Below are 27,438 nucleotides of genomic sequence, written 5' to 3'. Positions count from 1 at the left end.
TGATTAGCCAGAAAATGGTCCCAGGAGGCTTGTTTCTGGTCCAGGGAAGACATGGCTTGGCAGTTCTGGCTGGACTGTTCCCATGAGGCACAGGGTCAGACTGATTTGCATATGGCCATGTCTGAATTGGGGTGGTGGAGTGAGCTAAAGAATGATGATGGATAAAACCCGGATCAGTTCACTGGTGGCGAGTGCTTGCAATGTTCAACACTCTGTCCATCATCCCATTTGGTTTTGCTTTGTTCGCCCTAAGTTGGCAGGGTATGCCCAGACGTGGGTCCCTTGCTCACTTCGCCTCTGGATTCAAGCTAGCCTGGCTGATGACGGCTGATTAGCCGGAAACCGGTCCCAGGATGCTTGTTTCCAGTCCAGGGAATACATGGCTTGGCAGTACGGGCTGGACTGTTCACGTGAGGCACAGGGTCGGACTTGATTTCAATATGGCCATGTCTGAACTGGGGTGGCGGAGTGAGCTAAAGAATGATGATGGATTAAACCCAGCTCAGTTGACTGGGGGTGAGTGCTTGCAATGTTCAACACACCGTCCATCATCCCATTTGGTTTTGCTTTGTTAGCCTGAAGGTGGCACGCCTACCTGACTAGCTAATTCTCCCACCTGTCCAAGTGCCAAAGGGGTCCTGGACAAAAGGAGGTGTCTTCCTCTCCTATGAGTGGAGCCAGAGTCGCATTCCAAAGGCGGCAGCGCTTTGAAGCATGCCTGCCCAAGGAGGCTAATCAGCATGTTGTCCTGTGGGAGGGTGTTACACCGTCTTCCTGGATAGGCTTTTTATTGGGTCTCCTGAGAGCAAAGGCTCTCGTCTTAGGAGGTCACAACAGTATTGCGGTGGCAGACCGGCAAAAGCCAGTCCAGGAGCACACAAGAGGATGGTAGGTTTTTAGGCGGCCCCTCTAAGGTGCCCTCTGGGTGCATGTATTTTAAATCCACCACTGTAATCAGTGTGGGTTTATCAATACGAGATGTTTGATACCAAACAGCTTTATTTTCTGTAAAGCCATCATGTAGCTGGTGAACTCGTTTTCGCCAGTGTCCAGCACGTTTTAAAATGGCTACCTTGTCCACTTGTACAGGCAGTAATAGGACTGACCAGCACAGGGGCATATCTGCTCATGTAAAGATGGCCTCGCATGTAATCTTCAGCGCCCGGTCTTACGGCAGTCAGACCTGGTGTAGGGGTTACTTACAAATATCATATGCACATCACAGCAAGGGACATGGCACACAGGGATATATGACATGTTATGCTTTCACTTTTGTCTGTACCAAGACACGCAGCCTGCAATGGCAGCCTTGCATGTGTTTGGTGAGGGGTCCATTAAGGTGGCACAATTCGTGCTGCTGACCTTAGGGATCCTCCTTAGTACCTCATGCCCTAGATACCAGGGCTACCATTTACTAGGGACTTACAGAGGAGGCCAAAGGTTTGCCAATTGAGGAAATAATTATACAGTTATGGGAAAGAACACTGGCGACCTGGTTAGCAGAAACCAGTACACTTCAGTCAAAGTTGCATCAAATACCAGGCAAAAAGTGGGGGATACTTCAACAAGAATGCGGCTCCCAACATATCCTTTCTTGGCTAGAGTTTGTTTGATGTTTATAGGAAGCTGGCTCACTATATAGTGGACCCAAAATAGGTACACTGTGTAAGGAGTCCAGGCAAACCCTAGTTGGTTTAGAAAGGCACAAATGATAACCAAAATGCTTTCTTTTGTTGTAGTATGGGTGAGCAGTTAGGCGTATCAGAGAGTAGTGCTAAGCATTTGTTGACCTCCACAGAGGCAATAAATGAGAGACACACTCCAGAATAAATCCGAGACCAATTTAGAAAAATAAGTCATATTTTTATATACATTTTTAAACCAAGACCTTCGATAGCAAGTACTGTTTTAGATATTGATTTTAGCAGGTAAGTAAAATGTTCAATTAAATGCACATTTAAGCACAATGCTTTCCTGTGGGACAAAAGACATAGATAGCATACAGGTATTTACGATTGGTTTCCGAGGGTCTCCTACAGGACTTAGGGCCGTTGGGGGCCAAGGTCCAAGGTGCTACCAGCAGATTCTCTTTACTTGCCCTGGGGTTTCTGGTTGCACAGGTGCTGGTCGAATTTTTAGCTTTGCTCGCTACACTAGTACGAAGGAGGACCCCCCAGAAACAGGCAGCAGAGGGACTTTTGTGGCCAAGTCCGGGAGCTCCCAATGGGAGGCCCGGATCACAAGAGTCCTAGGGACAAGGGGGCCCAGTCGGTTTATCGGTACCCAAGCTGTGGCACTCGGGTGCATAGTTGAAATGGTATCTGGACTCTGTGCTCCTGGGAACCTTGCGGTCGTCAGTCTCTCCGGTTGAGGGTGCAAAAATCAGGACAGCTGTGCCACTCTCAAAGTGGGTGTCAGCGATGCTGACGTCCCTTCAGGACTGCTTTGTCTTGGAGTCCTCCAAGTCCCGACTAGACTCTCACGAGCTCTGATTGCTGCGAGGGTTCCGGTACCCTGGATATTGGTCCTGTGCTGCTCCGGATGGTTCTTGTCCTCTCACTTAGTAGCAGGGCAGATATGACCTTCAGGTGCACAGTGTCCTCTTCTTGGGGGTAGCTGCGTTGGGCTGGCCGGAGCATGGCAGCATGGAAAACCGGACTTTGCATTTCGGTGCCTGTGGACTGCAGGGTAGTAGCTCCTCTACTCCAAGGGAGATTGCCTAGCGATTTGCGAAGGCTGGCAGACTCCTGGTGTTCTTAGAGGCTGGTCCGCTGCAGAATGAGTCGCTGGGTTGCGATTGTCGAGACTTAGTGCAGTAGGCAGGGTTTGGTGCCAAAGGTACACAGCAGTCTTCTGTTCTCACTTTTTCTTTGGCTCTCGGTGTCCTTCTCATCTTGATCCTTCAAATCTGAGTTCCTGGTGTCTGGAGTGCTACGTAAATACTCTAGTTAGGGGCATTAAGGGGAGTGACAGGTTGTAGCCAATGGGCTACTTGCTTTTAGGGTGTCTACACCTTCTATATAACCACTTCCTGTGGGAAGTGGACATAACCCTGACCCAGAGAGCCTAATTTCACCCCAATCAAGACGGTGAAATTCTGAAAGTCGTGTCCACATCAGGTAGCCCACCTTAGGGGTGGTACTAGCATGAGAGAGGGACACTCATCCTAACTACCTTATTTTACTGCTTATCCTAGTGCCAAAAGGGCCCTGGGCAGGGGGTGGCATTTCCCCTGTCTGGGGAAGCCTTGGTTCACATATCAAAGGCAGCAGAGGCCTTTGAAGCCTCCTGCCTTGATATTCTGATCACCTAGCCATCGTGCTTGGAGGAGGTGACAACACCGCCGACCAGAGCAGGCATTGTTTCTGCCCTCAGAGTGCATAATCTCACCTGCACAGAGTCAGAAACCTGTCTGTTGTGGGTGATAGCAGGCTGGCCTGCACCAGTCAACAAGTAAATTAGTAGTCAGTAGGTTTTCAGGCGGCTCCTCTAAGGTGCCCTCTGGGTGCATTTATTAATAAATCCATCACTGGCATCAGCGTGGGCTTATTAATATGAGTTATTTGATACCAAAAATCTCTAGTCTCATTGGAGCCCTCATTTAGCTGGGGAACTTGTAAACACCAGTGTCCAACATATGTACTCAAAAAGGCATCCCTGTTCACTTGCAATACGAAAGCATCAACTTAGATATCACTTGCAGATACGACCGTAAAGCCTTCTGTAGGGGTTGCTTACATATAACTGCATGCAGTGTCTGCAGGCATGGCACACAGGAGGTGTGCCATGTCGTGGCTTCTGAACCATGGCACGCAACCTGCCATGGCAGTCTGCATGTTGGTGCCAAGGGGTCCCTTAGGCTTGTACAATACATTTTCCATGTACTATGGACTTGCAAGCGGCGCTAAAGATATTGCCAGTTGGGGAAACATTTATGCAGTTTTAGGGAAAGAGATCTGGCACTGGGGACCTGGATTGAAGGAACCCAGTGCACTGTCAAAATTGCATTAGATACCAGGCAAAAAGTGGGGGTAATCAGGTAAAATAGGGGCACTTTCTTATAATGTTGCACTATAAGAAAAGTGCAGCTTTGTTTGGTGAATGAGTCGTTGGGGGCTCTGCTGTAAATTTGCCATAATGAAGGACATTTTTAGGTCTCGGCTAGCGTGGCTGCGCCCATGCGCAGCTAGCTCGGCGAGATTTATTGTCTTGGAGTATTTTTAGAAAAGGGCTTTAAGCGCCGCCCCTCATTTCCATTGGCCGGCGTCACCGTTTATGCTAAACGGTGGCCCCCCATTGGAAATGAGCTGTCTGTGTTGCCTCCCTTTGGCTTTTTGTCCCGGCCCACTTGCACTGATTCCACAGATTTGGGTTGTCTACTTAATGAACCAGTGTTGTTGTTATTGTGAAATTTATAGAGCGCACAGCTACCTCCAACGAAGGTGGCCCGGCGCTGGGTTGTATATTCGCAGTGAGGAAAGCTAACTGAAGAGCTATGTAAGGTTAAAAAGCTAGGTTTTTAGTGCTCTTCTCAAGATCGGTTCTGGCTCAATCATGCGGAGGTGAAGAAACATAGCATTCCAAAGTGATTCCGCTCTCATCGAGAAGGCTCATCCTCCTATCCTAGCCTTAAGGAAGCAAGGAACCCTGAGCAGTTTCAGGTGATTTGATCTAGAAACCCGGTTTTGATGGTAGTTCTGCAATCTATATCTCAGATAGCTTGACTGATCTCTGGTAGCTCTATAGGCAAGAGAGAGTGCCTTAAATTCGATCCTCCTATTGACGGGCAGCCAATGGAGGCTCTGCAAGTGCGGGGAGATGTGATAGCGGAACAGCACCGTCCTAATTAATCTGGCCGCAGCATTTTGTATTATTTGCAGACCGCAGACTAGATAGGCTGGTAGTCCTAGAAGGAGACTATTAGAATAGTCTAACCGGGCCATGACCAATGCATGGACCACTGTCGTCCTGCAATCCATCGGGAGGAAGTGAAGGAATTTTCGTAAAGCTCTCAGCTTCCAGAAGCATGAGGAGGAGACCTGGCAAATCTGGGTCTCCCAGGAGAGGTCATTGTCAAATTTAAACACCAGATTTCTGGCTGAATCCACTGGGATCGTTTGGGGGGGGGGGGGTTCATGTCTGTGGGCCACCAGAGCTCAGAAGGCGGAGGTGTTGGTTGAAGAGTATGACCTCTGTTTTCTCAGTGATTAGTTTAAAGCAATTCTCAGTCATCCAGGCCGAGATGTTAATCAGGCATTGCTTAAAATTGGCAAAGGCAGCCTCCGAGTGTTCTTTGAAGGAGAACTCCAGTTAAGTGTCATCAGCATATGAGATCACTCACAATCCCCATTTCGCGAAGGGGATTAGGTAAACATTAAACAGTGTTATTATCCACAGACTCCCCTGGATGTTGTGGATTCTCTGGTGACGTCCAGGCTTCCCTGATGTATGTGACCTTTAGACCCCAACTTGCTCAAAGGGTTTACATGGCACGGTTTGAAGAGTCACATTCTTCTTTCCTCCACATCCATTTGAGGAGGAGGTGAGGTTACATTGGTTGGGTACTCGACATGCCATTATCTTCCATATTGTCCTTAATAATGGCCTAATAATCAGATGTTGATTAAGTTTGTTGGAGAGGAGAATCTGGTCCAGAATTGGCCTTTGTCCTACTCACTTGTCAAAATCTGCTGTCTCCTGGCCAAAAATAATCTGCCTAAAGACCACAGGACACATCCAACTAGAGCAGAGGCTGCAACTATGACTCTGTGTGGGTGTTCTGTTCTGGGCATCTGTCAATCCACTATGTACATGTCTGTCCACACTCTCACCAAGTGCTGCTGCATTGATTTGAGGTCTGCATGGCAGGACATTTTGCCAGTTCAGACCCGCAGGTCCGCTGACCCAGGCCTAGTTGTGGGGACTTCTTGAGCACTGATTAATAATAGATGTATCCTTCGGAAGAATTAGTTACTTGCCTCCTGTAATGCGCTTTCTGGTGGATACAGTGGATACTGTACTTACCAACAAGTCCCGCCTGCCAACCACCCCATTCTGTGGAGTGGGCTTTCGAGAATATGATTGCAAACTTTTCTCACTACCGGTTTTCACATGAGTTATTTTAGTCTTGTCTGAGTTTGTGTGTGTTTTCAAAAGAGAAGAAAGTTGTCAGTGGGCGGAGCTACACCTAAATGCAGCTCTGTCTCATCATGTCCGGGCAGAATTGAGGTGTAGTTGTTGCCAATGGTGCCACCTACCGGCGCATAGGAACTATGGAGGGTTTCCTGATCAAGTCTTACACCTGGAAGGATTCATAAGCAGAATAACATGTGGCTAGATAGAGTATCGATCAGAACGAGCATTACCGAAAGTAAGTCATTTTTTAAAACCGTATTTGAATGTTCAATTGTTCAGCAGGACTTAACTGTATGTAATTGCGTAATGTTAATCTTGCACATTATAAAGACCGTGTTGAATGACTGGATGTGAGGGCAGCCAAGAACACCTTGCGCTGGCTTTTCTTTATAATAATAAATAGCTTAGCATGATGTGTAGAAGTGAAGCAAAAGGATGGATTGTAATGGTAACAAATGAATAAAGCTGATGAATTGTCTCACTTTCCATTTGCTTACGTTTGATTCTGAGATGGCCTCCCACCAGTGCCTTGTCAAACTATCTTGCTCTCTGCCATCTGTTTTTCAGTTAGTGGCGTATGAGGTGAAGCGAATGCGTTCTGAAGATGTAAGCATTCAGAAGACCCTCAGGCACATCAAGGAACTTGCTGAACAACTCTACAAGAACGTACGTAGAAGCAAGGTCCAAGTGGGGAAACATATTTTTTCCTTTTTTGCTTGTAGTGCATATATTTTATAAAGAAGTTGTCACATTGGTGAAGTCAAAGGATTTAGTACATAAAAAGAACTGCCACTGGAAAATGTAACTTTATTAGACAAATTACAGTTTTCTTAACTTCCACTTATTAATAACATCATTGTTTCTCTTCCAGGGGATCCACATCAATAATCATAAGCACTGAATATTCCCGCCCAAGTGCGGGACCCCGGAAACAATATAAAAATATTTATGAAAAAACATATACCTAGCTCCGCATATATGTATGTACATATATAATTTTTTCTCACACCAATGCAGCCCCAAAACGGAGGCTAAACAATGTAATCACTCATACATGCACTGAAATTAGCAAGGAAATAAAAAACACATTAGGTCCAATAGCTCTTGAACTTTGTGTTTTAATTTGTAAAAACACTCATAAATCCTGAAAATTGTTAATAAATAGACATTGTTAGCCACAGGCTGCATTGAAAAGCAATAACATAGAAAGTGAAAGCCATTTCAACAAAAACTGGCACCGTGCCTTTAAGGCAGCCATGACCCCAGGCTTCCCATCATGCCTCAGGGGTGACAGGTCAGTTGTTCTTTCCGGCTCCTTCTGTCAGGACCCTGGTTTAACAGCTCCCACCTTTTTTGACTTTCTGTCAAAAATTCTTGGTGATTTTCTTCAATTTTTGCTTTCACTCGACGGTTTTTGACCTTATAGAGTTAGTGCTGCCTTTTTTGAGCTTCAAAAAAGGATCATTTTTGTCAAAATGCCTTCGCTTTTTGACCCCTGCCCTTCCTGTGGGAAGAAGGCGGCTAGGACTGATACACATCCTGTGTGTATCCTCTGTCTCGCTGAGATACATTCTGCAGACAACTGTGAACACTGCAAGACTTTGTCCAGGAGAACCCTCAAAGACCGAGAGAGGATACGAATTTATGGTCTTTCTGAGAGAGGTAGGTCTCCTAAGAGACAGAAAAAGCGAAGGACGCGATCGACGTCGAGAGAAGTCCCGACTTGCTCTCGTTCGGCGTTGGGATCGGCGTCGAAGATTCCACCGACGATGAGTCACCTTCCTTCGACGACGAAGACTTCAGCGTCGAGAGTCAAGGTACCTCCGCTGCCGTCAACCGGGCGACGTGCAGCGTCGAGAGAGAGGTCTCCGTTTGAGCATAGGAGCTCGACGTCGAGACAGCTGTTGTCGAAGCCTAATAACCAGTCTTCGACATCGCAGCTTCCTCCGTCAACGCCCAGTCATCGGCGTTCGACGTCGAGGCATCCTCCGTCGGCGTCTGGTCATCGACGTTCGACGTCGAGGCACTCTCCGTCGGCGTCTGGTCATCGACGTTCGACGTCGAGGCACCCTTCGTCGTCGCCCAGCCAGCGGCGCTTGACGTCGAGGCATCCTCCGTCAGCGTCCAGCCATCGACTCTCAACGTCGAGGCATCCTCCGTCGGTGTCCAGCCATCTACGCTTGGCGTCGAGGCATCCTCCGTCGGTGTCCAGCCATCTACGCTTGGCGTCGAGGCATTGGAGCTCGACGTCGAGGCATCCATCAGAGTCCAGTTAAGGGCGCTCAACGTCGAGACATCCTCCGTCGGCGTCCAGCCATCGACGCTCGACGTCGAGGCATCCTCCGTCGACGTCACCTCACCGGCGTTCTACGTCGAAGCATCTGTCGTTGAGACAAGTCTCTCCTTCACGATCCCAGAGGTCAGGATCACCGCAGAGAGTTTGTCAACCCTCGGCACAGTCTCAACCCACAGCGTCGGAGCAGACAAAGAAGTCGAGTTTTCCATCTCCGTCTTCAGGTCATGGGCCTCGGTCGCAGAGGTTTTCAAAATCGGCTTCAGCTACGGAAGGAGAATCTGTCTCAGGGAGACTGTCTAGATTGATGGAACGCTCTCCAGTGAGCATGAGCCATCCTGCGAAATAGAAGAGAGTTTCAGAGGATCATGCTTCTCGGAGTCACACAAGATCCCCTTCTAAGAACCCTTCAAGGGAAAACACGCCTCCAGTGAGCCTTTCTTCATCTTTCTCAGGCTCTTATTCATCTCACCGTAATAGGTCTCCGGATGTGGTCATCTATTCATCCGACAGTGAGAGGTCAAGGCGTTCTCCTGCATGTTCGCTGCACGGGCAGAAGGATGTACCATCTCCTGCACGTTCACCAATGAGGGACAACACACAGAAGTCGCCTCCCATCAGACTATTTCCAAGATGGTATAGGCCTCTTCATCACTGCGCTCCAGATAAAGAAACAGCGCCCAGGATGCAAGACAGGCCGGTTTCTAGGCCCAGAGAACGATCACGCTCCCAGGTGCGTTCCAGCAGGTGAAGAACCAGGTCTAGGAGCAGGAGAAGGGAATGAAGATCTCCAACTACATCTTCTCCTACCAGCTCTCATAGAGATTACTCTCCTACTTTGACGGACACTCCTCCATCGAGGATATCCCCAATAGATGACATCTTTACTTTTCAGGACATTCTGGGCAGAGGGGCTCTGAAACTGGGAGTGCCCATGACAGCTCCCCAGATCAAGACCTCAGTGATCTTCAAAACTCTGCATCACAGGTCTGCACCCAAGCCTCTGTTGCCTTTGGTACCTGGGATTATAGAACCAGTGATGGAGGTATTCCTCACTCCAGCGAAGATTCTCAAAAAGTACCGCTCGCCAGAGGAGTATTCTCTGTTCCTCAGGGCTGATCCACCCCCAAACTCAGTCATCATCGCAGCGGCGAAAAAATCCAGTGCAGTAGCTTCCTCCTCCACAGTACCTCCGGATAAGGAAAGCAAATCGCAGGATTCGTGGGGAAGAAGAGTCTGTAATACTTCAGCCTCATTTCTCAAAGTGTCCAACGCAGAAGCCCTTTTGGGGCATTATGACGGGTCCCTGTGGGATTCCCTGCAGCGTTTTGTGGAGAAACTCCCGCAAGAAGAGTGAAAAGACTTTGAAGAGATTCTCTTGCAGGCAGCCAAGTCTCCAATCAGGTCATCAGCGCCGCAGCGGACGGAGCTACCCTCGCAGCGCATGGCTGTGCACATGGGATATCTGTAAGAAGGTCCTCCTGGTTGCGTCTCACAGCTTTAAAACCAGAGGCTCAAGCTCGGATCTTGAACTTGCCTTTTTCAGGAACATCATTGTTTGGGGCAAGTACGGACGAAGAAATGCAGCGCATGAAGGCAGAGTTGGACACCCTCAAGGCCGTAGGGCTTGAGAAAAAGAAATAGTTTAAGAAGAAGCATCGCTCCTACAACAAGGGCTCTTCTAAACAGAGGGTTCAAACCCCTCACTGGCAGCAGTGTCCGGATCAACAGGGACAACAGAAGTCAGTTCAGAGGCAGGCGTAATTCCAGAGGAGGTGGGAATCAACACCAGAGCAACAATTCCAACAAAGCCCAGTCCAAACAATGAGTCCTTCCTTCTCCCAGCGCCGTGGACCACTCCAGTGGGGAGAAGCATCGCGCATCATATGGCAGAGTGTCAAGCCATTACAAAAGACCGATGGGTGTTGACTACACTTCAGAATGGATACTGTCTTCGTTTCCATCAGCTGCCTCCATCAGTTCCTCCAATACCAACATCAAATCATCAACTGCACCTTTTAAAAAAAGAAGTAGCTACACTCCTCGAAAAGTCAGCCATCGAGAGGGTGCCAGTGTCTCAAAGGGGGAAAGGAGTGTACTCACGATATTTTCTGGTCAGAAAGAAGGGCCAAAAGGCAGAATCAGACTCATTCTGGACTTGAGAACACTCAACTTGCATGTCAAAAAAGAAAAGTTTTGCATGTTGGCACTTCATCAAATATATCCACATCTCAAGAGGGGAGATTGGATGTGTTCGCTGGACCTACAAGATGCCTGCTTTCATGTCCCGATACACCTAAATCACAGAAGATTCCTTGGGTTCCGGGTGGGGACCTCCCACTACCAGTTCAATGTCCTTCGGTTTGGGTTGAAGTCAGCTCCCTGTGTTCACGAAGTGTGTCGCAGTGGTAGCAGCTGCACTACGCCACAGCTGGGTCTTCGTGTACCCATACCTGGACGATTGGCTGTTGAAAGGTCCTTCCCCAGACAGTGTAAGAAATCAATTCCAGACCTGCATCGAGCTCTGTCAACGACTGGGATTCCATGCCCACCCAGAAGATTCACTTCTTAGGAGCTCTGCTAGACTCCGAGGTAGGGAAAGTGTTTCCTTCGTCGGAGAGACAGTGTTCTATAGCTCAGAAGTGTCCGCTGGTGCTTCGTAACAAGGTTCAGAAAGTGCGAAAAATTGCCTCCCTGCTAGGGTCGATGGCATCATGCATTTTCATGGTCCCGAATGCCAGGCTTCGGATGCGTCCTCTTCAGCAGGATCTGGAGGACAAGTGGGACCAACAGTCAGCTCACTGGGACGATCAGATTACTCTGTCAGAAACAGCTCGAGCATCCATTCCGTAGTGGACAAAGAAGCAGAAAATGCTCCTGTTGCACAGACATTGATCACAGATGCTTCTCTGCAAGGCTGGGGAGCACACATGGGTCATCTCCAAGTGCAGGGTCCGTGGTCTTCCAAAGAGCGTACCTACCACATCAACATGTTGGAGTTGAGAGCAGTCCACATAGCCCTCAAAGCGTTCCTGCCCTCGATTCGAGAAGTATTAGTACAAACGGACAACACCACCACAATGTACTACTTGAACAAGCAGGGGGGGGGGAGACATGCTCAAGGACTCTTTCATTGGAAGCCCAACGCATCTGGCATTGGCTTCTGGCTTGCAAGTTGCCTGTCACAGCAGTCCACCTCCCTGGAGAGCAGAATGTGAGGGCGGACGCACTAAGTTGGCATTTCGAAGACAGGGAAGACTGGGTTCTCAACGACGCAGTAGTAGAAGACATCTTCCAGTCTTGGGGTCGTCCCACCATAGATCTCTTCGCGGATGACGAAAACACCAAATGCCTAGACTTCGCCTCAAGATTCTACTGGCCAGGATCGAAAGGGAATGCCCTTTTGATAGACTTGTCAGGGGAATTTGTGTATGCCTTTCCACCCCTTCCGCTGATCCTGAAGGTAGTGACCAAGCTGACACACTCATGCACATCGATGATCCTCATTGCCCCCGACTGGCCGAGGCAATGGTGATACACGGACCTGCTTCACCTGTCAGTGACTCCTCACAAGAGGCTGCCATGAAGACCGGGCCTGTTATCCAAAATGAACGGGAGGATTCATCATCCCAACCTTCCGTCACTGAGCTTGGCAGCATGGCTCCTGAGGTCCTACAATATGGCCATCTAGGACTGCCGCAGGGCTGCATGTCCATCCTGAAAGAAGCAAGGCGTCCTTCCACAAGACATTCTTATGCATGCAAATGGAAGCGCTTCTATATGTGGTGTATGCAGAATGGTCATAATCCTATTAAGAGTCAGGAAGAAGCAGTTCTTCCCTATTTATTATATCTGGCTATGGCAGGTTTAAAGTTTAATTCTATTAAGGTGCATTTAGCTGCTGTAACAGCATATAGGCCGTCACCTTCACAACCTTCTTTTTTCCAGTTGCCAGCTGTAAAGGAATTCCTGCAAGGGTTGAAAAAAGTGTACCCTCCAGTGCGTCCTCCTTCTCCTCTCTTGGAGCTGAACCTGTTGCTATCAAAACTAATGGGTCCTCCCTTTGAGCCTATTCATAAAGCTACTTTGCAGCATATTTCCTGGAAAGCTGTTTTTTTGGTGACAATCACATCAGCTCGTAGGGTGAGCGAAATCCAAGCTCTCTGTTCCAAAGAACCATATACTGTTTCATTTGAATAGAGTGGTACGAAGGACACATCCGTCTTTTCTTCCTAAAGTGGTGTCAGATTTCCATATCAATCAAACCATTTCTCTGCCCACTTTATTTCCCAATCCCTCTACTCCAGCTGAGAGGGCTTTGCATTCTTTGGACCTGAAAAGGGTTTTAAAATTCTATCTGGATAGGTCCAAGTCTATACGTCAGTCTGATCAACTATTTGTTAACTATGGATCGATCAGACTAGGTCATGCAGCCTCGAATCGTTCTATTTCGAGATGGATCATTTCGTGTATCAAGCTTGCTTACCAATTGGCACAGAAGACTCTCTGGTTTTCTCTCAAGGCGCATTCCACCAGGGGTAGAGCTGCGACTGCGGCTTTTCTCCATAATGTGCCCATATCTGAGATCTGTAAGGCGGCGACCTGGAGGTCCGTCCATACATTTACCAGACATTACTGTCTTGATTCTGACACTAGAGCAGATATCCAGGTAGGCCAGGCCTCCTTGCGGAATTAGTTTAACAGCTGAGTTCTTGGCTGTTATGATTGTTTTGGTTGGGTCATGTACTTCTCATTTACCTGCAGGTGGTTGATGGGCTTGCTATTCTATTCAGTGCTTATAACTATTGATGAGGATCCCCTGGAAGAGAAGGATAAGTTACTTACCTGTAATCCTAGTTCTCTTCCAGGGGTATCCTCATCAAAGTCATAAGCAACCCACCCGCCTCCCCAGGTAAATGAGATTTGTGCGTTTCTGAGTTATGGTTGAGCCCTGACTTCAGGGTTATGCAAAGAACAACTGACCTAACTGTCAGCCCTGAGGCATGATGGGAAGCCTGGGGTCATGGCTGCCTTAAAGGCACGGTGGCAGTTTTTGTTGAAAATGCTTTCATTTTCTATGTTATTGCTTTTCAATGCAGCCTGTGGCTAACAATGTCTATTTATTAGCAATTTTCAGGATTTATGAGTGTTTTTACTCAATAAAACACAAAGTTCAAGGGCTATTGGACCTAATGTGTTTTTATTTCCTTGCTAATTTCAGTGCATGTATGAGTGATTACATTGTTTAGCCTCAGTTTTGGGGCTGCATTGGTGTGAGAAAAAATGATTTATGTACATACATATATGTGGAGCTAGATATATGTTTTTCCATATATATTTTTATATTGTTTCCGGGGTCCCGCACATGGGCGGGAATATTCAGTGCTTATGACTTTGATGAGGACACCCCTGGAAGAGAACTAGGATTACAGGTAAGAAACTTATCCTTAATTTCCATATCAGAAATATGTTTGTAATATTGTGTAGGCTGCCTGTTAATACTCAGTAATCCACTTAGTTTGTTTTTGTTTTTTAAAGCCAGCCCGATTGGCATATGTAATACTTGATCCGTTAGAGGCTTGGCAAGCATTCCATAGGAATATCCAATATTTCCTTGTTTCGTTCTTTCTTGCACACTATCTTGGGGAAGTTGGTTATTTCTTCATCTGTATTAGGTGTTCATCACTAGGCCAATGACAAAATAATCTTAATTTCTATCCCTTCCGTCACGGACCTTTTTTCTTGCAGTATTTTGTTCTGCCTTTCCACTCACAAGTTATTGATTCTTGACCATTACCTCAGTCTTAATCCTTCGTAAACCAAAATCCTTTCTACCTGTTTCTCTCTCATCGATCCTTTCCATAGTCTATATTTTCCCCTTTTTTCCTTAATCTCGTCTCATTCACTTCCAACAAAGCAATACAGGAATTTACCCTCTCTTCCTTTCTCTTTTTGGTAAACTTACTAAAATTGCACACCATCAAATTTGAATTACTATTGTGCTCACTATGTTGATCCTTCCCAGTGTGACTTAATCTGTTAGTAATCCTTCACTGTTGGGTTTGCATTTTGTTTGGTTAAAGTAATTTTTCACACTTTTTTTTCTTTCCTATGTTCTCTTTGTTGTCTATCTAGCTGTTTTTGTTTAGTTTCATTTCCAGTATATATGCGATAATTTGCTTGCTGATTCCATTTTGCTTCTCAACTCTGTTAATTCCCTGTGACATGTTTATACTTTAAATCTTCCTCCTTTGGCTTTCTGCTTGTGTTGGCAACCACTCTATAGAGTACCATTTATATGGATATTTCTTTACCATTCTCCTTATCAGTGTCTTGAAAGTGATTTGCAGATGCTTTCCCTGACCACTCAGATTGTTCTTTAAGTCAATTATAGTCATCTAGAAGGAATAGTGATTACTATTGCTGTTATTATCTTGAAGAAATTGCCTGCCACCCAAATGTAGGGGTCCTATGATGAATGTGACAACCATGAGTAAAGTTGAAAGAAGCAAAGGCGAAGTCCCTTCAATATAGTCTATCCCACAAATACAACATTCTGCTCTTTTAGGGTAGAATGTTCTCATAAAAATGTCTTTCGGGGGTCAAAGTCAAGATGGTGGCATAGAGAGACTTGCACGCATTCCTCTTGCCCATTTGTTAAATAGCTCCTTCCAACCGATCTAGGGAAGCAGATCATTGGCTTATGGCAGAGCGACAGTTGAAGTTGGTGAAGGGGGAAACCTCTGACACGTGCTCCACAGAGTTGTGCAACCTCAAGGAAACAACTTAAGCATGAGAGTGGCCCAGAGCACCCAAAGTTTCACATGTGAGCTGGCCTGAGTGGTGTGGAGCAACTGAAGCCCTGCTGAACTCCAGCATTTTTGTTGGTGGGCAGTGCTTCCTCCAGCAGTCTGTAAAGAGGGGTAGAAGGGACCATATATTAAAAGTTGCCCTCAATATAGCACCTGGCCCCAAAGGGGCAGGCTGCCCGACTTTGAGGGAATGCAGAGCTGATAGTACAGTCTTGCAAGAAGCAGAACGGTGACGGAGTTGTGGGTGGACACTCTGTGAGAAAGTGCCATCTTTCTTGCATTGGTATGCCCCCACTTTTTGCTGAACTGCTGATGTGCTTTTGACTGAGTGTGCCCTGGGCTCCTGCGAACCAGGTACCCAGGGCCTGTGTTCCTTCCCTAAAAGTGTGTTGAAACTAAACCCCAATTAACATCTCTGGCTACCTATCAGTCCCTAGGAAATGGTACCCTGGTATCCAGGGCATGGTGACCAGAGAAGACCCCTAAGAGCTGCAGCACTTTTTGTGCCACCCTTATGGGCCCTGTTCCCTGACATCCACACACTGCCTTTGCAGCCTGAGTACAGAACTAAACAAAGAGTCGACATGGCACACATCCCATGTGTGCCATGCCCACAAGACCCGCTGTTTTGGCATACCTCAGTCACCCCTCTAGCTGGGTGCCCATTGCCAGTGGTGTGGGCACAGGTGCATGAGCCCTGTGCCCCTACAGTACCCAGGGCCATTCCTGGCCACTGTAAGTGCAGTAATGCCATTAAGAGTATATGGTGCTGGTAGGTTGTCATTACGAACTCCACAGCACCATAATGGCTCCACTGAAGACTGACAAGTTTGATATCAAATTTCTCAGCACATTAAACTCACACTGATGCCAGTGTGGGATTTAATGTAAAATGAACCAGAGGGCATCTTAGAGATGCCCCCTGAAAGCCTAATCTACATTCCACGTCTGGTCTGAGAGGCTGCCTAGGCTGCCACACAGCAGACATGTCGCTGGACCCCTGGGTGGAGAGCCACCCGCCCTCCTGGGCCTGCAACAATGCACATCCTGGGCGAGGTGCTTGGTCTCCTCCCTCAGGATGGGCAGGACGAAGCTTCAAAGGCCTGACGCCCTTGTGAGCTTCTCCAGACCACTTGCTGTACTCAGCAACTGGCCCCCACCAGTTCTGACCCCCACTTTGGCGGGAATACTGGCGGGAAACCCTTCGTCAGGAAGGGGGGTGTGCCAGCCTGTGCCAACCCCACCCCTCTGGTGGGAGAGGCGAGGCTAAGCACGACCCTGGTCTCCGGCCATCTTGAAGATGGGGAGCCCTGCCCAATCACAGTTAGGCTCCTGCCCCCCTCCCACAGGAGAGGAGCAGGCTAGGGGTGAACCCACCCCGGGACCGGGACCTATTGGTCCCTGCCCTCGCCCTACCTGTAACGCCCCCATAATTCAGTGTTTAGGGGCTCCCTGAACCTTCCTTCCCCAGATCCCGATAAGAAAACAAGAGCGAAGATCAAGAAGAAGAAAACCCGCCGTGCAGCTGCTTACAACAGGACGACACCAACTGACTTGGCCCCATCCCTACCGGCCTGTCGATCCTGGAACCTGCTCCTGCTAAATCCCGAAGACTCCTGCGGACAGAAACCCTGGACAACCTGGAGGACCTGCCTGCCTTGACCCTCTAACAGACTGGGACTGCCATGAGCAGAGGCTCTGCTCCAACAGCAATAACCCTGGTGCCAGCCAGGAACCGCGAATCCAGCCCACTCTGCACCCGCCAAGCCTGGCCCGTGCCCGAGTGATCCAAGACCACGAGGACGTCCCCCCGGCGACTGGGACCCGAAGTCCAGTGCCCAAAGACCCTCCTCGACGACCCAGAAGACGCCTCAGAACCAGGGACCCCTCCAACCGCGACCAGCTGAGGGTAAGCTTTCCCGGCGCCAAAAGACAACCCTGCACCTGGCACCCCACAGTCCCCTGTGCCGTCCTTTGGGGTACCTACCTCTTCTCCAAGATCCCAACTTACCTCTCAAAGTGGTGGTCGCACCTGAAGAATCTCCGTCCCCGAGCCTGCAGCCTTTGTTCACTTTGTAACTTTCCCATTGGATAACATTGAGCACCCGGTGGCTCAAAAGCACCCTGCACCCAGCCGTGGAAGTGCACCCACTACCCTACTCTACTTCCCCACTTGCCCTGAGAAAGTGACCTGGAGCTCAGCTCCCACAGCCGCGTGGCCTGCTTGCTTGCAGCCACCAACCGCAGGCCCCCTCCCCTCTATTGTATTGCATTGGGCCTACTCTCTCTGCACCCGGCTGCCCCTGTGCCGCTGAGGGCGTAACTACTGTACCTTTCCGACCCTGGGAGACCCCTGAATCTATGCCCAGAACCTTAACTTTACCACTCGGTAATTCCCCTGCAATCCGATAACTCACTTCCTTCCTTAGGATAACATTGACTGGTTTGACTCGAAAAAACTTCTTAGTGTGAAGATTTGAAACTTTAAAATATTCATCTAAAATCAGCAGAATAACGAATTCCGAAGTACTCACCTGTGATCAGGAGAGAAGCCAGTACTATACCGTGTAGCCCAGCACTGGACCGCAAAAGTAATCCTACCTGTGCTTACTAGTAACCTGAATTTTCTCCACAGGAAACTATTGACTGCTTTTCTGTGAAATTTCTTCTATTTTTGGAAACTTCAAATATTCCTTAAAAATTGTACCAACTACTGAAACTTAATTACTTACCTGTCTTGAGTAGAGATCCTAGTGCTGGACCTAGGAGCCCAGTACTGGATTACAAAAGTAACGAGAACGTACTTTACCTGTGACCTGAATTTTCTCCCATAGGATAACATTACTAGATTTTCACTGAAAGTGTGAACTTTTAAAATACAGTTATATTCTTTAAAAATCACTGCAATAACCAAAACGCTTTTACTAGACTGTTTTCAGCTTAGGACCCGGGAATGAATCTAGGATCCAGTCCTGGAGTTCCAAAAGTAATATATAAAGTAATCAACTGCATTTATGTAGAATAACCCATTGAGCTCAATGTTAAATTGTGTTTAGAATTGTGTTGCCAACTGCAACCACTGTAGCCATTGTACTTACCAAGTCTATTGCCTTTCTGCAAAGTGATTACCTAAAGTCACAATATAAAGTCAAAGAACAATCCCTGGAGAAGTCAATATATAGGGATACTTTAATTCGAGCAGACAGTATGAGTGTCTAAATTCAATATAAATATTAAACAATCTGGTCACGGACTAGTTTGTGATATTCACAGTTTTTTTATTTAAAAAAAAAGAGAATGCATCATAGTTAAAATTTCAGTAGAAATTCAATTATACTGAAAGCATACAATAAAATGACATATAATCAAAATGACAAATTTCAAAAATTAAAAAACAATTAAAAAACAATTCAATCTGTGCAAATTCAACTGAACAACACAGTAAAAGGAGATACACAATTTCTAAATCATCAACATGCTATCATTATAGAGCAAAGGATAGAAAAAGGAAAGAAAAAGACCCCTCTATTGAAAAAGATACAAGTATAATCACAAATAAGAGATGATTCAACAGCCTGTCCAATCATTTACTAGAAACCCTGGTATTGCAGTGTGCAAAATATCCACAGTTCTAGAGGCTTGAATTCATGGTGAAGTGTAAAAAGCGTCGACGCGTTTCGGTGTATATGCCTATGAATGTGGCTACACCTTCATCAGGACGGTATCGATAGGGGTCATCTGATTCAATTGGTGGAAATCGGTGCTATGTGAGACAAAAATTTGTCAGTCAATATCAGTTATCACCTATCTTTATTCAATAGTGATATTTCTGCAACCCGCCTTATAGTAGATGGTGGCATTTCATTACAGTTCTGTACAAAATTATGTATCATTTTACCCTCTAGGCATGCTCTATAAATTCGAAACCTCTCATGCTCATGGCACCCTTTGGTTCAATAAATATGCACATATATATCCGATTAAACGATAAAAGCATATCTCGTTGTACATGATTGAATTACTTCCTTCTGTGACATTACAATATAGTCAATGACCAGTTCTGTTACACTTGGTTCTACACAATTTCTCGGGACTACTGACCTTTATATCAGGTACAGGACACCCGTAGTGGTGTTGGTAAATTTTCACACAACTCCAGGGTTACTTTTGGACAATTCCAATCTAATAAAAAATTTTTTTTTAACATATATTAGTCACTTTTTTTCCCTGTCGTGAAGTGACAAAAAGTTTATCAGGGTGAGGGATAGGACATTACCATTATATTCAGTGGGACAGGTTTTTAAGTTCTTTTTTCTGTCTGTATTTCATTAGGATCTGGATTCTTTCGTTATGGGTTATTTTCTCCCTTTGTTTCTTGCTGTGCCCCCTGTTAAGATACATCGGGATTTATTTTTAGAGTTTTAGGAGTGCTGCATATTAAGGTATCAAAATCTAGGCTCCATCTCTTATTTAGCGTCCATACATACCTTTAAATTAAGGAGGGGTCGCTTTCCCCGTGGTTTGCCTCTTAATTCAGTTTTCTCACATGTCGCTCAGTGACGATCAGTGGGCATTCACATGTATCTGTGTGGGAAATTAATCACACTATTCATGCTAGTCGACGGGCATTATAGATCTCCTGCAGATTTTTACACTGACCTCCTCTATTTATCTTCGCTACTCAATAACTGTTTCTTTTGCAGCGCTGTTTGTGTCTGATTCTAGCTTTTATATGTTTTTCTTTTTCCATTTTAACTTTAGCTATGCAGTTCTACGTCATGCCCCCATGATCGACTTGCTTCATAAGCGTTTTTTGTAAATATAACAATCACCTCTCCCTAACTTACTCTTCATCTAAATGTCTGTTCCCAAAGGACTATCCCTCGGCGGTATTGTTAACCTGAGAGAGTAGACACCAGTCGTGTTTGTCTAAATGACCCCTTAAGTATTTCTAGCCTGACTTGGTAATGCCAGTCTCTCTTACGAAAAAAAGCCCTTTGAAACTGCGTGGCGCGGGGACTAGACTCACTTTAACTAATTTTTGCTGACACCATTCCTGTAACGTAACAGGAAAATAGTAGAAATACTTAAGGGGTCATTTAGACAAACACGACTGGCGTCTACTCTCTCAGGTTAACAATACCGCCGAGGGATAGTCCTTTGGGAACAGACATTTAGATGAAGAGTAAGTTAGGGAGAGGTGATTGTTATATTTACAAAAAACGCTTATGAAGCAAGTCGATCATGGGGGCATGACGTAGAACTGCATAGCTAAAGTTAAAATGGAAAAAGAAAAACATATAAAAGCTAGAATCAGACACAAACAGCGCTGCAAAAGAAACAGTTATTGAGTAGCGAAGATAAATAGAGGTCAGTGTAAAAATCTGCAGGAGATCTATAATGCCCGTCGACTAGCATGAATAGTGTGATTAATTTCCCACACAGATACATGTGAATGCCCACTGATCGTCACTGAGCGACATGTGAGAAAACTGAATTAAGAGGCAAACCACGGGGAAAGCGACCCCTCCTTAATTTAAAGGTATGTATGGATGCTAAATAAGAGATGGAGCCTAGATTTTGATACCTTAATATGCAGCACTCCTAAAACTCTAAAAATAAATCCCGATGTATCTTAACAGGGGGCACAGCAAGAAACAAAGGGAGAAAATAACCCATAACGAAAGAATCCAGATCCTAATGAAATACAGACAGAAAAAAGAACTTAAAAACCTGTCCCACTGAATATAATGGTAATGTCCTATCCCTCACCCTGATAAACTTTTTGTCACTTCACGACAGGGAAAAAAAGTGACTAATATATGTTAAAAAAAATTTTTTATTAGATTGGAATTGTCCAAAAGTAACCCTGGAGTTGTGTGAAAATTTACCAACACCACTACGGGTGTCCTGTACCTGATATAAAGGTCAGTAGTCCCGAGAAATTGTGTAGAACCAAGTGTAACAGAACTGGTCATTGACTATATTGTAATGTCACAGAAGGAAGTAATTCAATCATGTACAACGAGATATGCTTTTATCGTTTAATCGGATATATATGTGCATATTTATTGAACCAAAGGGTGCCATGAGCATGAGAGGTTTCGAATTTATAGAGCATGCCTAGAGGGTAAAATGATACATAATTTTGTACAGAACTGTAATGAAATGCCACCATCTACTATAAGGCGGGTTGCAGAAATATCACTATTGAATAAAGATAGGTGATAACTGATATTGACTGACAAATTTTTGTCTCACATAGCACCGATTTCCACCAATTGAATCAGATGACCCCTATCGATACCGTCCTGATGAAGGTGTAGCCACATTCATAGGCATATACACCGAAACGCGTCGACGCTTTTTACACTTCACCATGAATTCAAGCCTCTAGAACTGTGGATATTTTGCACACTGCAATACCAGGGTTTCTAGTAAATGATTGGACAGGCTGTTGAATCATCTCTTATTTGTGATTATACTTGTATCTTTTTCAATAGAGGGGTCTTTTTCTTTCCTTTTTCTATCCTTTGCTCTATAATGATAGCATGTTGATGATTTAGAAATTGTGTATCTCCTTTTACTGTGTTGTTCAGTTGAATTTGCACAGATTGAATTGTTTTTTAATTGTTTTTTAATTTTTGAAATTTGTCATTTTGATTATGTCATTTTATTGTATGCTTTCAGTATAATTGAATTTCTACTGAAATTTTAACTATGATGCATTCTCTTTTTTTTAAATAGAAAAACTGTGAATATCACAAACTAGTCCGTGACCAGATTGTTTAATATTTATATTGAATTTAGACACTCATACTGTCTGCTCGAATTAAAGTATCCCTATATATTGACTTCTCCAGGGATTGTTCTTTGACTTTATATTGTCACTTAGTACCCTGTTCCCTGGAACGCGTGGGGTCTTCTCTCAATTTATTAGATTACCTAAAGTCACTCATGTTGAGAAAAGTATATTTTGATACCTGTTGGGAGCCGCATCGTGCCACGCCAGTGCTGTTTAGCCACGGACTGCACGTCCCAGGAGTCTTTCGCCCAAACAGCCCTCACCTGTGCTTATACCGGGGGCTACAAAGGACCTCGCCGCTCCCGCTTCGCGGTACGCGCGGGGGCGAAGCCCGGGCCAAGGGCGGGCCCGTCTGAGGCCGGGCTGGGCCCTCTTTCCAACCTTCGCAGTCCGGGTAAGTGATTGACTACTTTTCTTCACATAAGGGAGATTCATTGTTAATTCCCAAAGCCCCATCTTCTGCTGGATTAAGCACTTCCAGGACGTTAAAGATGAATAAACGTGATGGTAAAAAAATAGGCGCTTCACACGGTGGCAGCGTGGTGGGGACGCTGGATCTGTTCATCCTTAGAGCGACTTCTGTGCTCGAGAAGGAAATCTAGCTGACCGAGCGAAGGCTGTCCCTGGATCCGTTAGTAAGCAAGAGATCCTCTCTGGGGACAATAGCAAAAGTGTGCTCACCGGTACACCAGGAAGCTCTGATAAATTCATCTAGGATCACCAATGATCCTGGTACCGAAGTTGGAAATTCCCCTGGAGGTTTAGAGGTCACTCCAAAATTGCCTCAATCCGTGACTAACACATCAATCCGAGTTACAACTCGCGCATCTACTCGCTGCCCCATCAGGAATAAAACTATGTCCAAACGCCCACCAGCAGAACAGGCTACAAAAAGGAAAAGGGGAGGAGGTTCACAAAGGTCCTGCCCGGCAAAAGTGGCAAGGGCGAACAAATCTTGCACCTGTGTCCTAACGGAGGATGGCAGCCCAAAAAATAGCAACGATTGGGGCGAAGGCGAATACCACCTGGCATAGGGCAAGGGTATTAACCCAAATCATGACTCAGAACTGGGGAAGACACTCAAAAGCATTTTAACTGCTAAATTGGCTCCTCTTACCCGCAGATTGTCCAAGATCGAGACTGCCTGGATAGATTTGAACCTTTAGTTAGTTCCAAGCTTATAGTTTTGGAGGGCCTAATTGCAAAACTAACACAATATGATCATATGTGCACAAACGCAAACATCAATCTGGGAACCCAAGAAAATGAGGTGGCAATACTACTTCCCCCAAGCGAACACGCTTCAAGCAAGGCATTCACGGAACCAACAGTGGTAGAATTTCTATCTAATCCTGTGGCAGCAGCAACTAGCAAGTCTGTTCCCGTGCCCAGGTAACAAGGGGCATATGAGGACTTGGGGAACCAGTCCAGCGAATTTGCCCAATGTACAATGAACAGTCCAGGTGAAGGCAGAGCTTCAATGGGTCAAGAAAAGTCGAATACTTGTAATAGACCTCTTTTTAGCAGGCAAACCCTGATATCGAATGACCTTGATGACCGGAGAGATCAGGGACTTACTATGGCACCATCACACTCTGCGACAATTAATTTACCACCACCAGCAACTCCCCTGGTAGTTGTATTGAAAAATGCCCCACCACTACGTGATAACCAGCTCGAAACTACAGAACAGTTATTGTGCAAAGTGCTTTACTGGCTTAATGCAAGATCCAGGGCAGTTGGCTACAGGGGGAAGGGAGTAGAAAAGTGTATGATAATGGCTAGACGTGTACATTGGATTGGGCCCTCTAGGAAGGCACGAGTACCGGGATTGTATTGACGTAAATTTTAATAACGAGCATATAAAAAAATGTTGCTAGACAATTTGTGGGGAGTAAGGGGCAATGCTGTGGATGGGATGTCTATTGTTCCATTGGGGTATTTTTACAGACCAGGGTTTAACAACATACATGCAGAATCTCAACAGGAGAGGTATAATTACCCCAGGGTTCAGTTGGGATTTAGAAACAGCAACTTATCCCAAGTACTCCCATTGTCCAACAGATTTGCCGCTCTCTCTTATGTAGAGCAATGTGATTGACTATAATCCCCAATCTCGCAAATGGTAGTAAGGCCTGCTCCCCTCCCCATAGATGATCCGATCCAAATAGCGGGATCCCCCCAGACCTAATATCATGTCGGACTGTACTGTGACCTTGCCTCCACCTAGTGTTGTATGAAACAGAAAGCCCTATTCAGCCTGCATGATATGGATCTCAAACTCTGTAACTAATGGGGTCATACCTCATATTGGCTCACCAAGAAAAAGTTAAATTTAACCAATGCTGTGTTACAGGTCCGGACATGCCTTAAGATATGAAGATAGATGTGCACAGGATCACCCACATAAAGAAAATATGTGAGAAGGCAAGGAAAGTACCTCACGGACGTAACACCCGAGGGGGTTCCCGGTTTATTAATCACCGGTATACCCACTTCTCATCATCGGTTACTTTCCTTGCTGGGAGGATGAAACAAGTGCAAAAAAAGTGTGCACAAGAAAGAATAGAGAAAGAAACAGACAAGGAGTGTACAAATACACTACCTAGTAGGACAGAGAGAAGTGCTCAGAAAAAATTAGCAAGTACCTACACCCAACAACCAACAAATATAAAAATGTGAGGTTTGGCTATCTGAATCAATTTTATTCTGGTGCTGCCAAACTTCACCGTTAAAAAATGGTTAAATTGATACCATTCATTTTTGTGACTGGACCGACATGTTTCATTGCCTTGTCATTGGCAATTTCGTCAGGGCGAATAGTTGGGTCTCTATTCTCAATCCTCCATTTTTTCATATGAGGACCTGTACACATACACAAATTAAAAAACAGAGCAAAGCGGTGGTCAATTGGTGAGTCAATAAAAGAGGCTCTAGCACACAACAAACCACCCCGTAGCCGGTGGCTGCAAATCGCTATAGTTACCTTATGCTCGAGAATGGTAATTATACCGTCGAGCATCAAAAAGACGGCGTGTCAAAGATCACAAATCCGTCATGGAAACTCCTAGGTGTGAGTCACCTGTGCAGAAAACATATAACATTGCCATTTCATACATAATGATATATTCACGTTAGATTCTGTTGTTAACCGAGTGTACTCGTGAAGTGAGGAGCTGGAGGGGAGCTCCCCATGTTGCTGTCACCAAGTTGTGCCACTAAATTGCACAATGGTGACAGCCGCCACAGTTATTTAAAAACAGGAAAGTTTATGACCATGTGCTGCCAGTATTACAAGATGTACAGCGTGGAATATGCAGGGAGCTAACTTGCCGGCAAAATCCAAATGCTAGCATGGTGGACCAAACCCAAACAATGTCACCTCACAGGATTCCCGCTCACCTGCAATATGGTTAAAAAGAAAGCGCCCGCCGCTCTTAGCGTGCACCAAAGCGGAGGGGGTCCTACCGGTACTGATATGAGTTAACAGCGTTCGGGCCAGGACCAAGTACAACCGCTCCCGGCTGGCACATACCGCTGCCGAGTCCCTCCGGCGCTTCCGACGTCTCGCGATCCAAGCCTGGAATGAGACGCGGAAGTAAGCCGGACGGGACTCCGCCCATCACGCGACGTGGCGGCCATGTTGGATAGGTAATGAGGTAGCGCTCAAGGTGATTTCAATCGCCGAACTTTATTAACAAGATATAAGTGGCAGCGAAAGCAGACCCTCCATGTATTGCAGCGCTGGGTATCACAGTTTTAAAGAAACCATATATAATATATAATGTCAGTTTCATGCATCAGGGAAGCGCACCTAGTGTTGAACAGGGGAAATCACACATGGATGTTCTAACCCTAATATCTTGGAATGTCGCAGGGCTCTATAGGAAAACGCTGTCCTCAGACTGAACGAGTTTCGTCAAAGGGCACGACCTTATAACCCTACAGGAGGCTTGGTCCCTAGATACGATTTGTCACCCTGGATATCTAGCGTTTGGTAAGGGAGCCATTGAGAACACAAAGGGGAGACCTAGCAGGGTTTGGTTATATGGGTCAAGCAACAACAATCCATACAAGTAAAGGTATTATCAACAGATAACCCCGACATTTTCCCCATTAAGATCTCCCATAAGGGTGAGCTAGACTTTATTCTGATCAATGTATATGCATGGGGTTTACCAGGTGGGAAAGCATCACCTGTTATTTCCCCTTTAGAGGCATTTATGGATGGCAAAGGAGGCTCATGTGTTTTTGTTATCGTTGGTGATTTCATTTGCACATTTGAGCCATTGGGCATGGAGGATTCTAGACTCACCATGGAAGAGGATCAAAACTGGGGGGTTCCTTCAATATCCCTGCAATAAATCAGCAAATGGACGGAGGCGGCACTCCAATTGAAACGTTTTTCATTGGGGCGTGGGATCAGAGCCGCCAATGGGCGAACTCCCTCTCATGTAGAGGGTCGCCCTACATAAATTAGTGGGATTAGACATAGTAGGATTGATTATATATTCTTAAGCTTAGAACTCTGGGTCAGACTTGAGGACATGGAGGTCCATCGCAGACCTGAAAGTGATCATGATCCCTTAATACTGACCCTACGAAGGACTGGCACAGGCCGGCCTTGCCTGAGTACTACATCCACTATAGGAGAGGTGACCCTAACGCCGGATTGTTGCCGGTTAAAATGGGTGGCGATAGTTGAGGACAAAGATCTTCAGGAGCAGATTCGATCCTCGACGGTAGAGACCCTCGGCCTGTTGTCTCCCAGAAGCTGAGGGTAATAATTTATTACATTTATCTGAAATTATGAAGTCCCATAAGGATCTTTTCTCAAACTTGAAGCTCATACTAACTAAAAAAAACAAAGAAATCAGCTGAACCCCGCCCCGTTGGAGGGTCTAAGTGGTACAACGAGGCCTGTGGTACTGCTTTTCACAATTTATCCACAGCAATTAAAGGTGGAGCCCCTGAACTAGTCAGAGAAGCAAGGATAAAGTATAAAATGGTTCAGAATAAGGCCAGGAAAGAAAACGATGAGGAAAGATGGGTAGGTCTAACCAAAGCCTCCGAAGGTAAGAACTGGATCACATTTTGGGAAATAGTTAAATGGGGTAATCACACGACTAGTAAAACACCAAATAATAATGTCCCCCGTAACACTGGGTCCAGCATTTTAAAGGTCAATTTGATTATTCGTTTAGTAATATCACCAAGTACCCAGAGTTCGAGGGAGAGCCAGCCCTATTTTTTTCCAAAAATGAGATTGATGGAGCCCTAGATAGATTGCCCGCTGGAAGGGCCCCGGGGCCAGATTGCATCCCAGCTGACCTTTAAAAACAGGCCAGAAAAACCTGGATTAAGTATATTTACATTATTGTAAATGCTTTTGC

General features: G+C 45.9%; 1 protein-coding gene across 2 annotated transcripts in view; it reads left to right on the top strand.

Moving 5' to 3' along the window:
• SBF1 (SET binding factor 1) overlaps positions 1 to 27,438 on the top strand; it is a 1,592,200-nt gene that overhangs the window by 493,631 nt on the left and 1,071,131 nt on the right. For both annotated transcript variants that reach the window (XM_078677863.1, XM_078677862.1), the window contains one exon: positions 6,703 to 6,801. In XM_078677863.1, the coding sequence (XP_078533989.1) occupies positions 6,703 to 6,801 (99 nt within the window). The remainder of the gene's footprint in view (positions 1 to 6,702; positions 6,802 to 27,438) is intronic.

The sequence above is a fragment of the Lissotriton helveticus genome, chromosome 1_1 (assembly GCF_964261635.1).
Source record: "Lissotriton helveticus chromosome 1_1, aLisHel1.1, whole genome shotgun sequence".
In the NCBI taxonomy this organism is placed as follows: Eukaryota; Metazoa; Chordata; class Amphibia; order Caudata; family Salamandridae; genus Lissotriton; species Lissotriton helveticus.
Note: the sequence above shows the minus strand (reverse complement) of the source record. Positions and strands in the feature narration are given on the sequence as shown.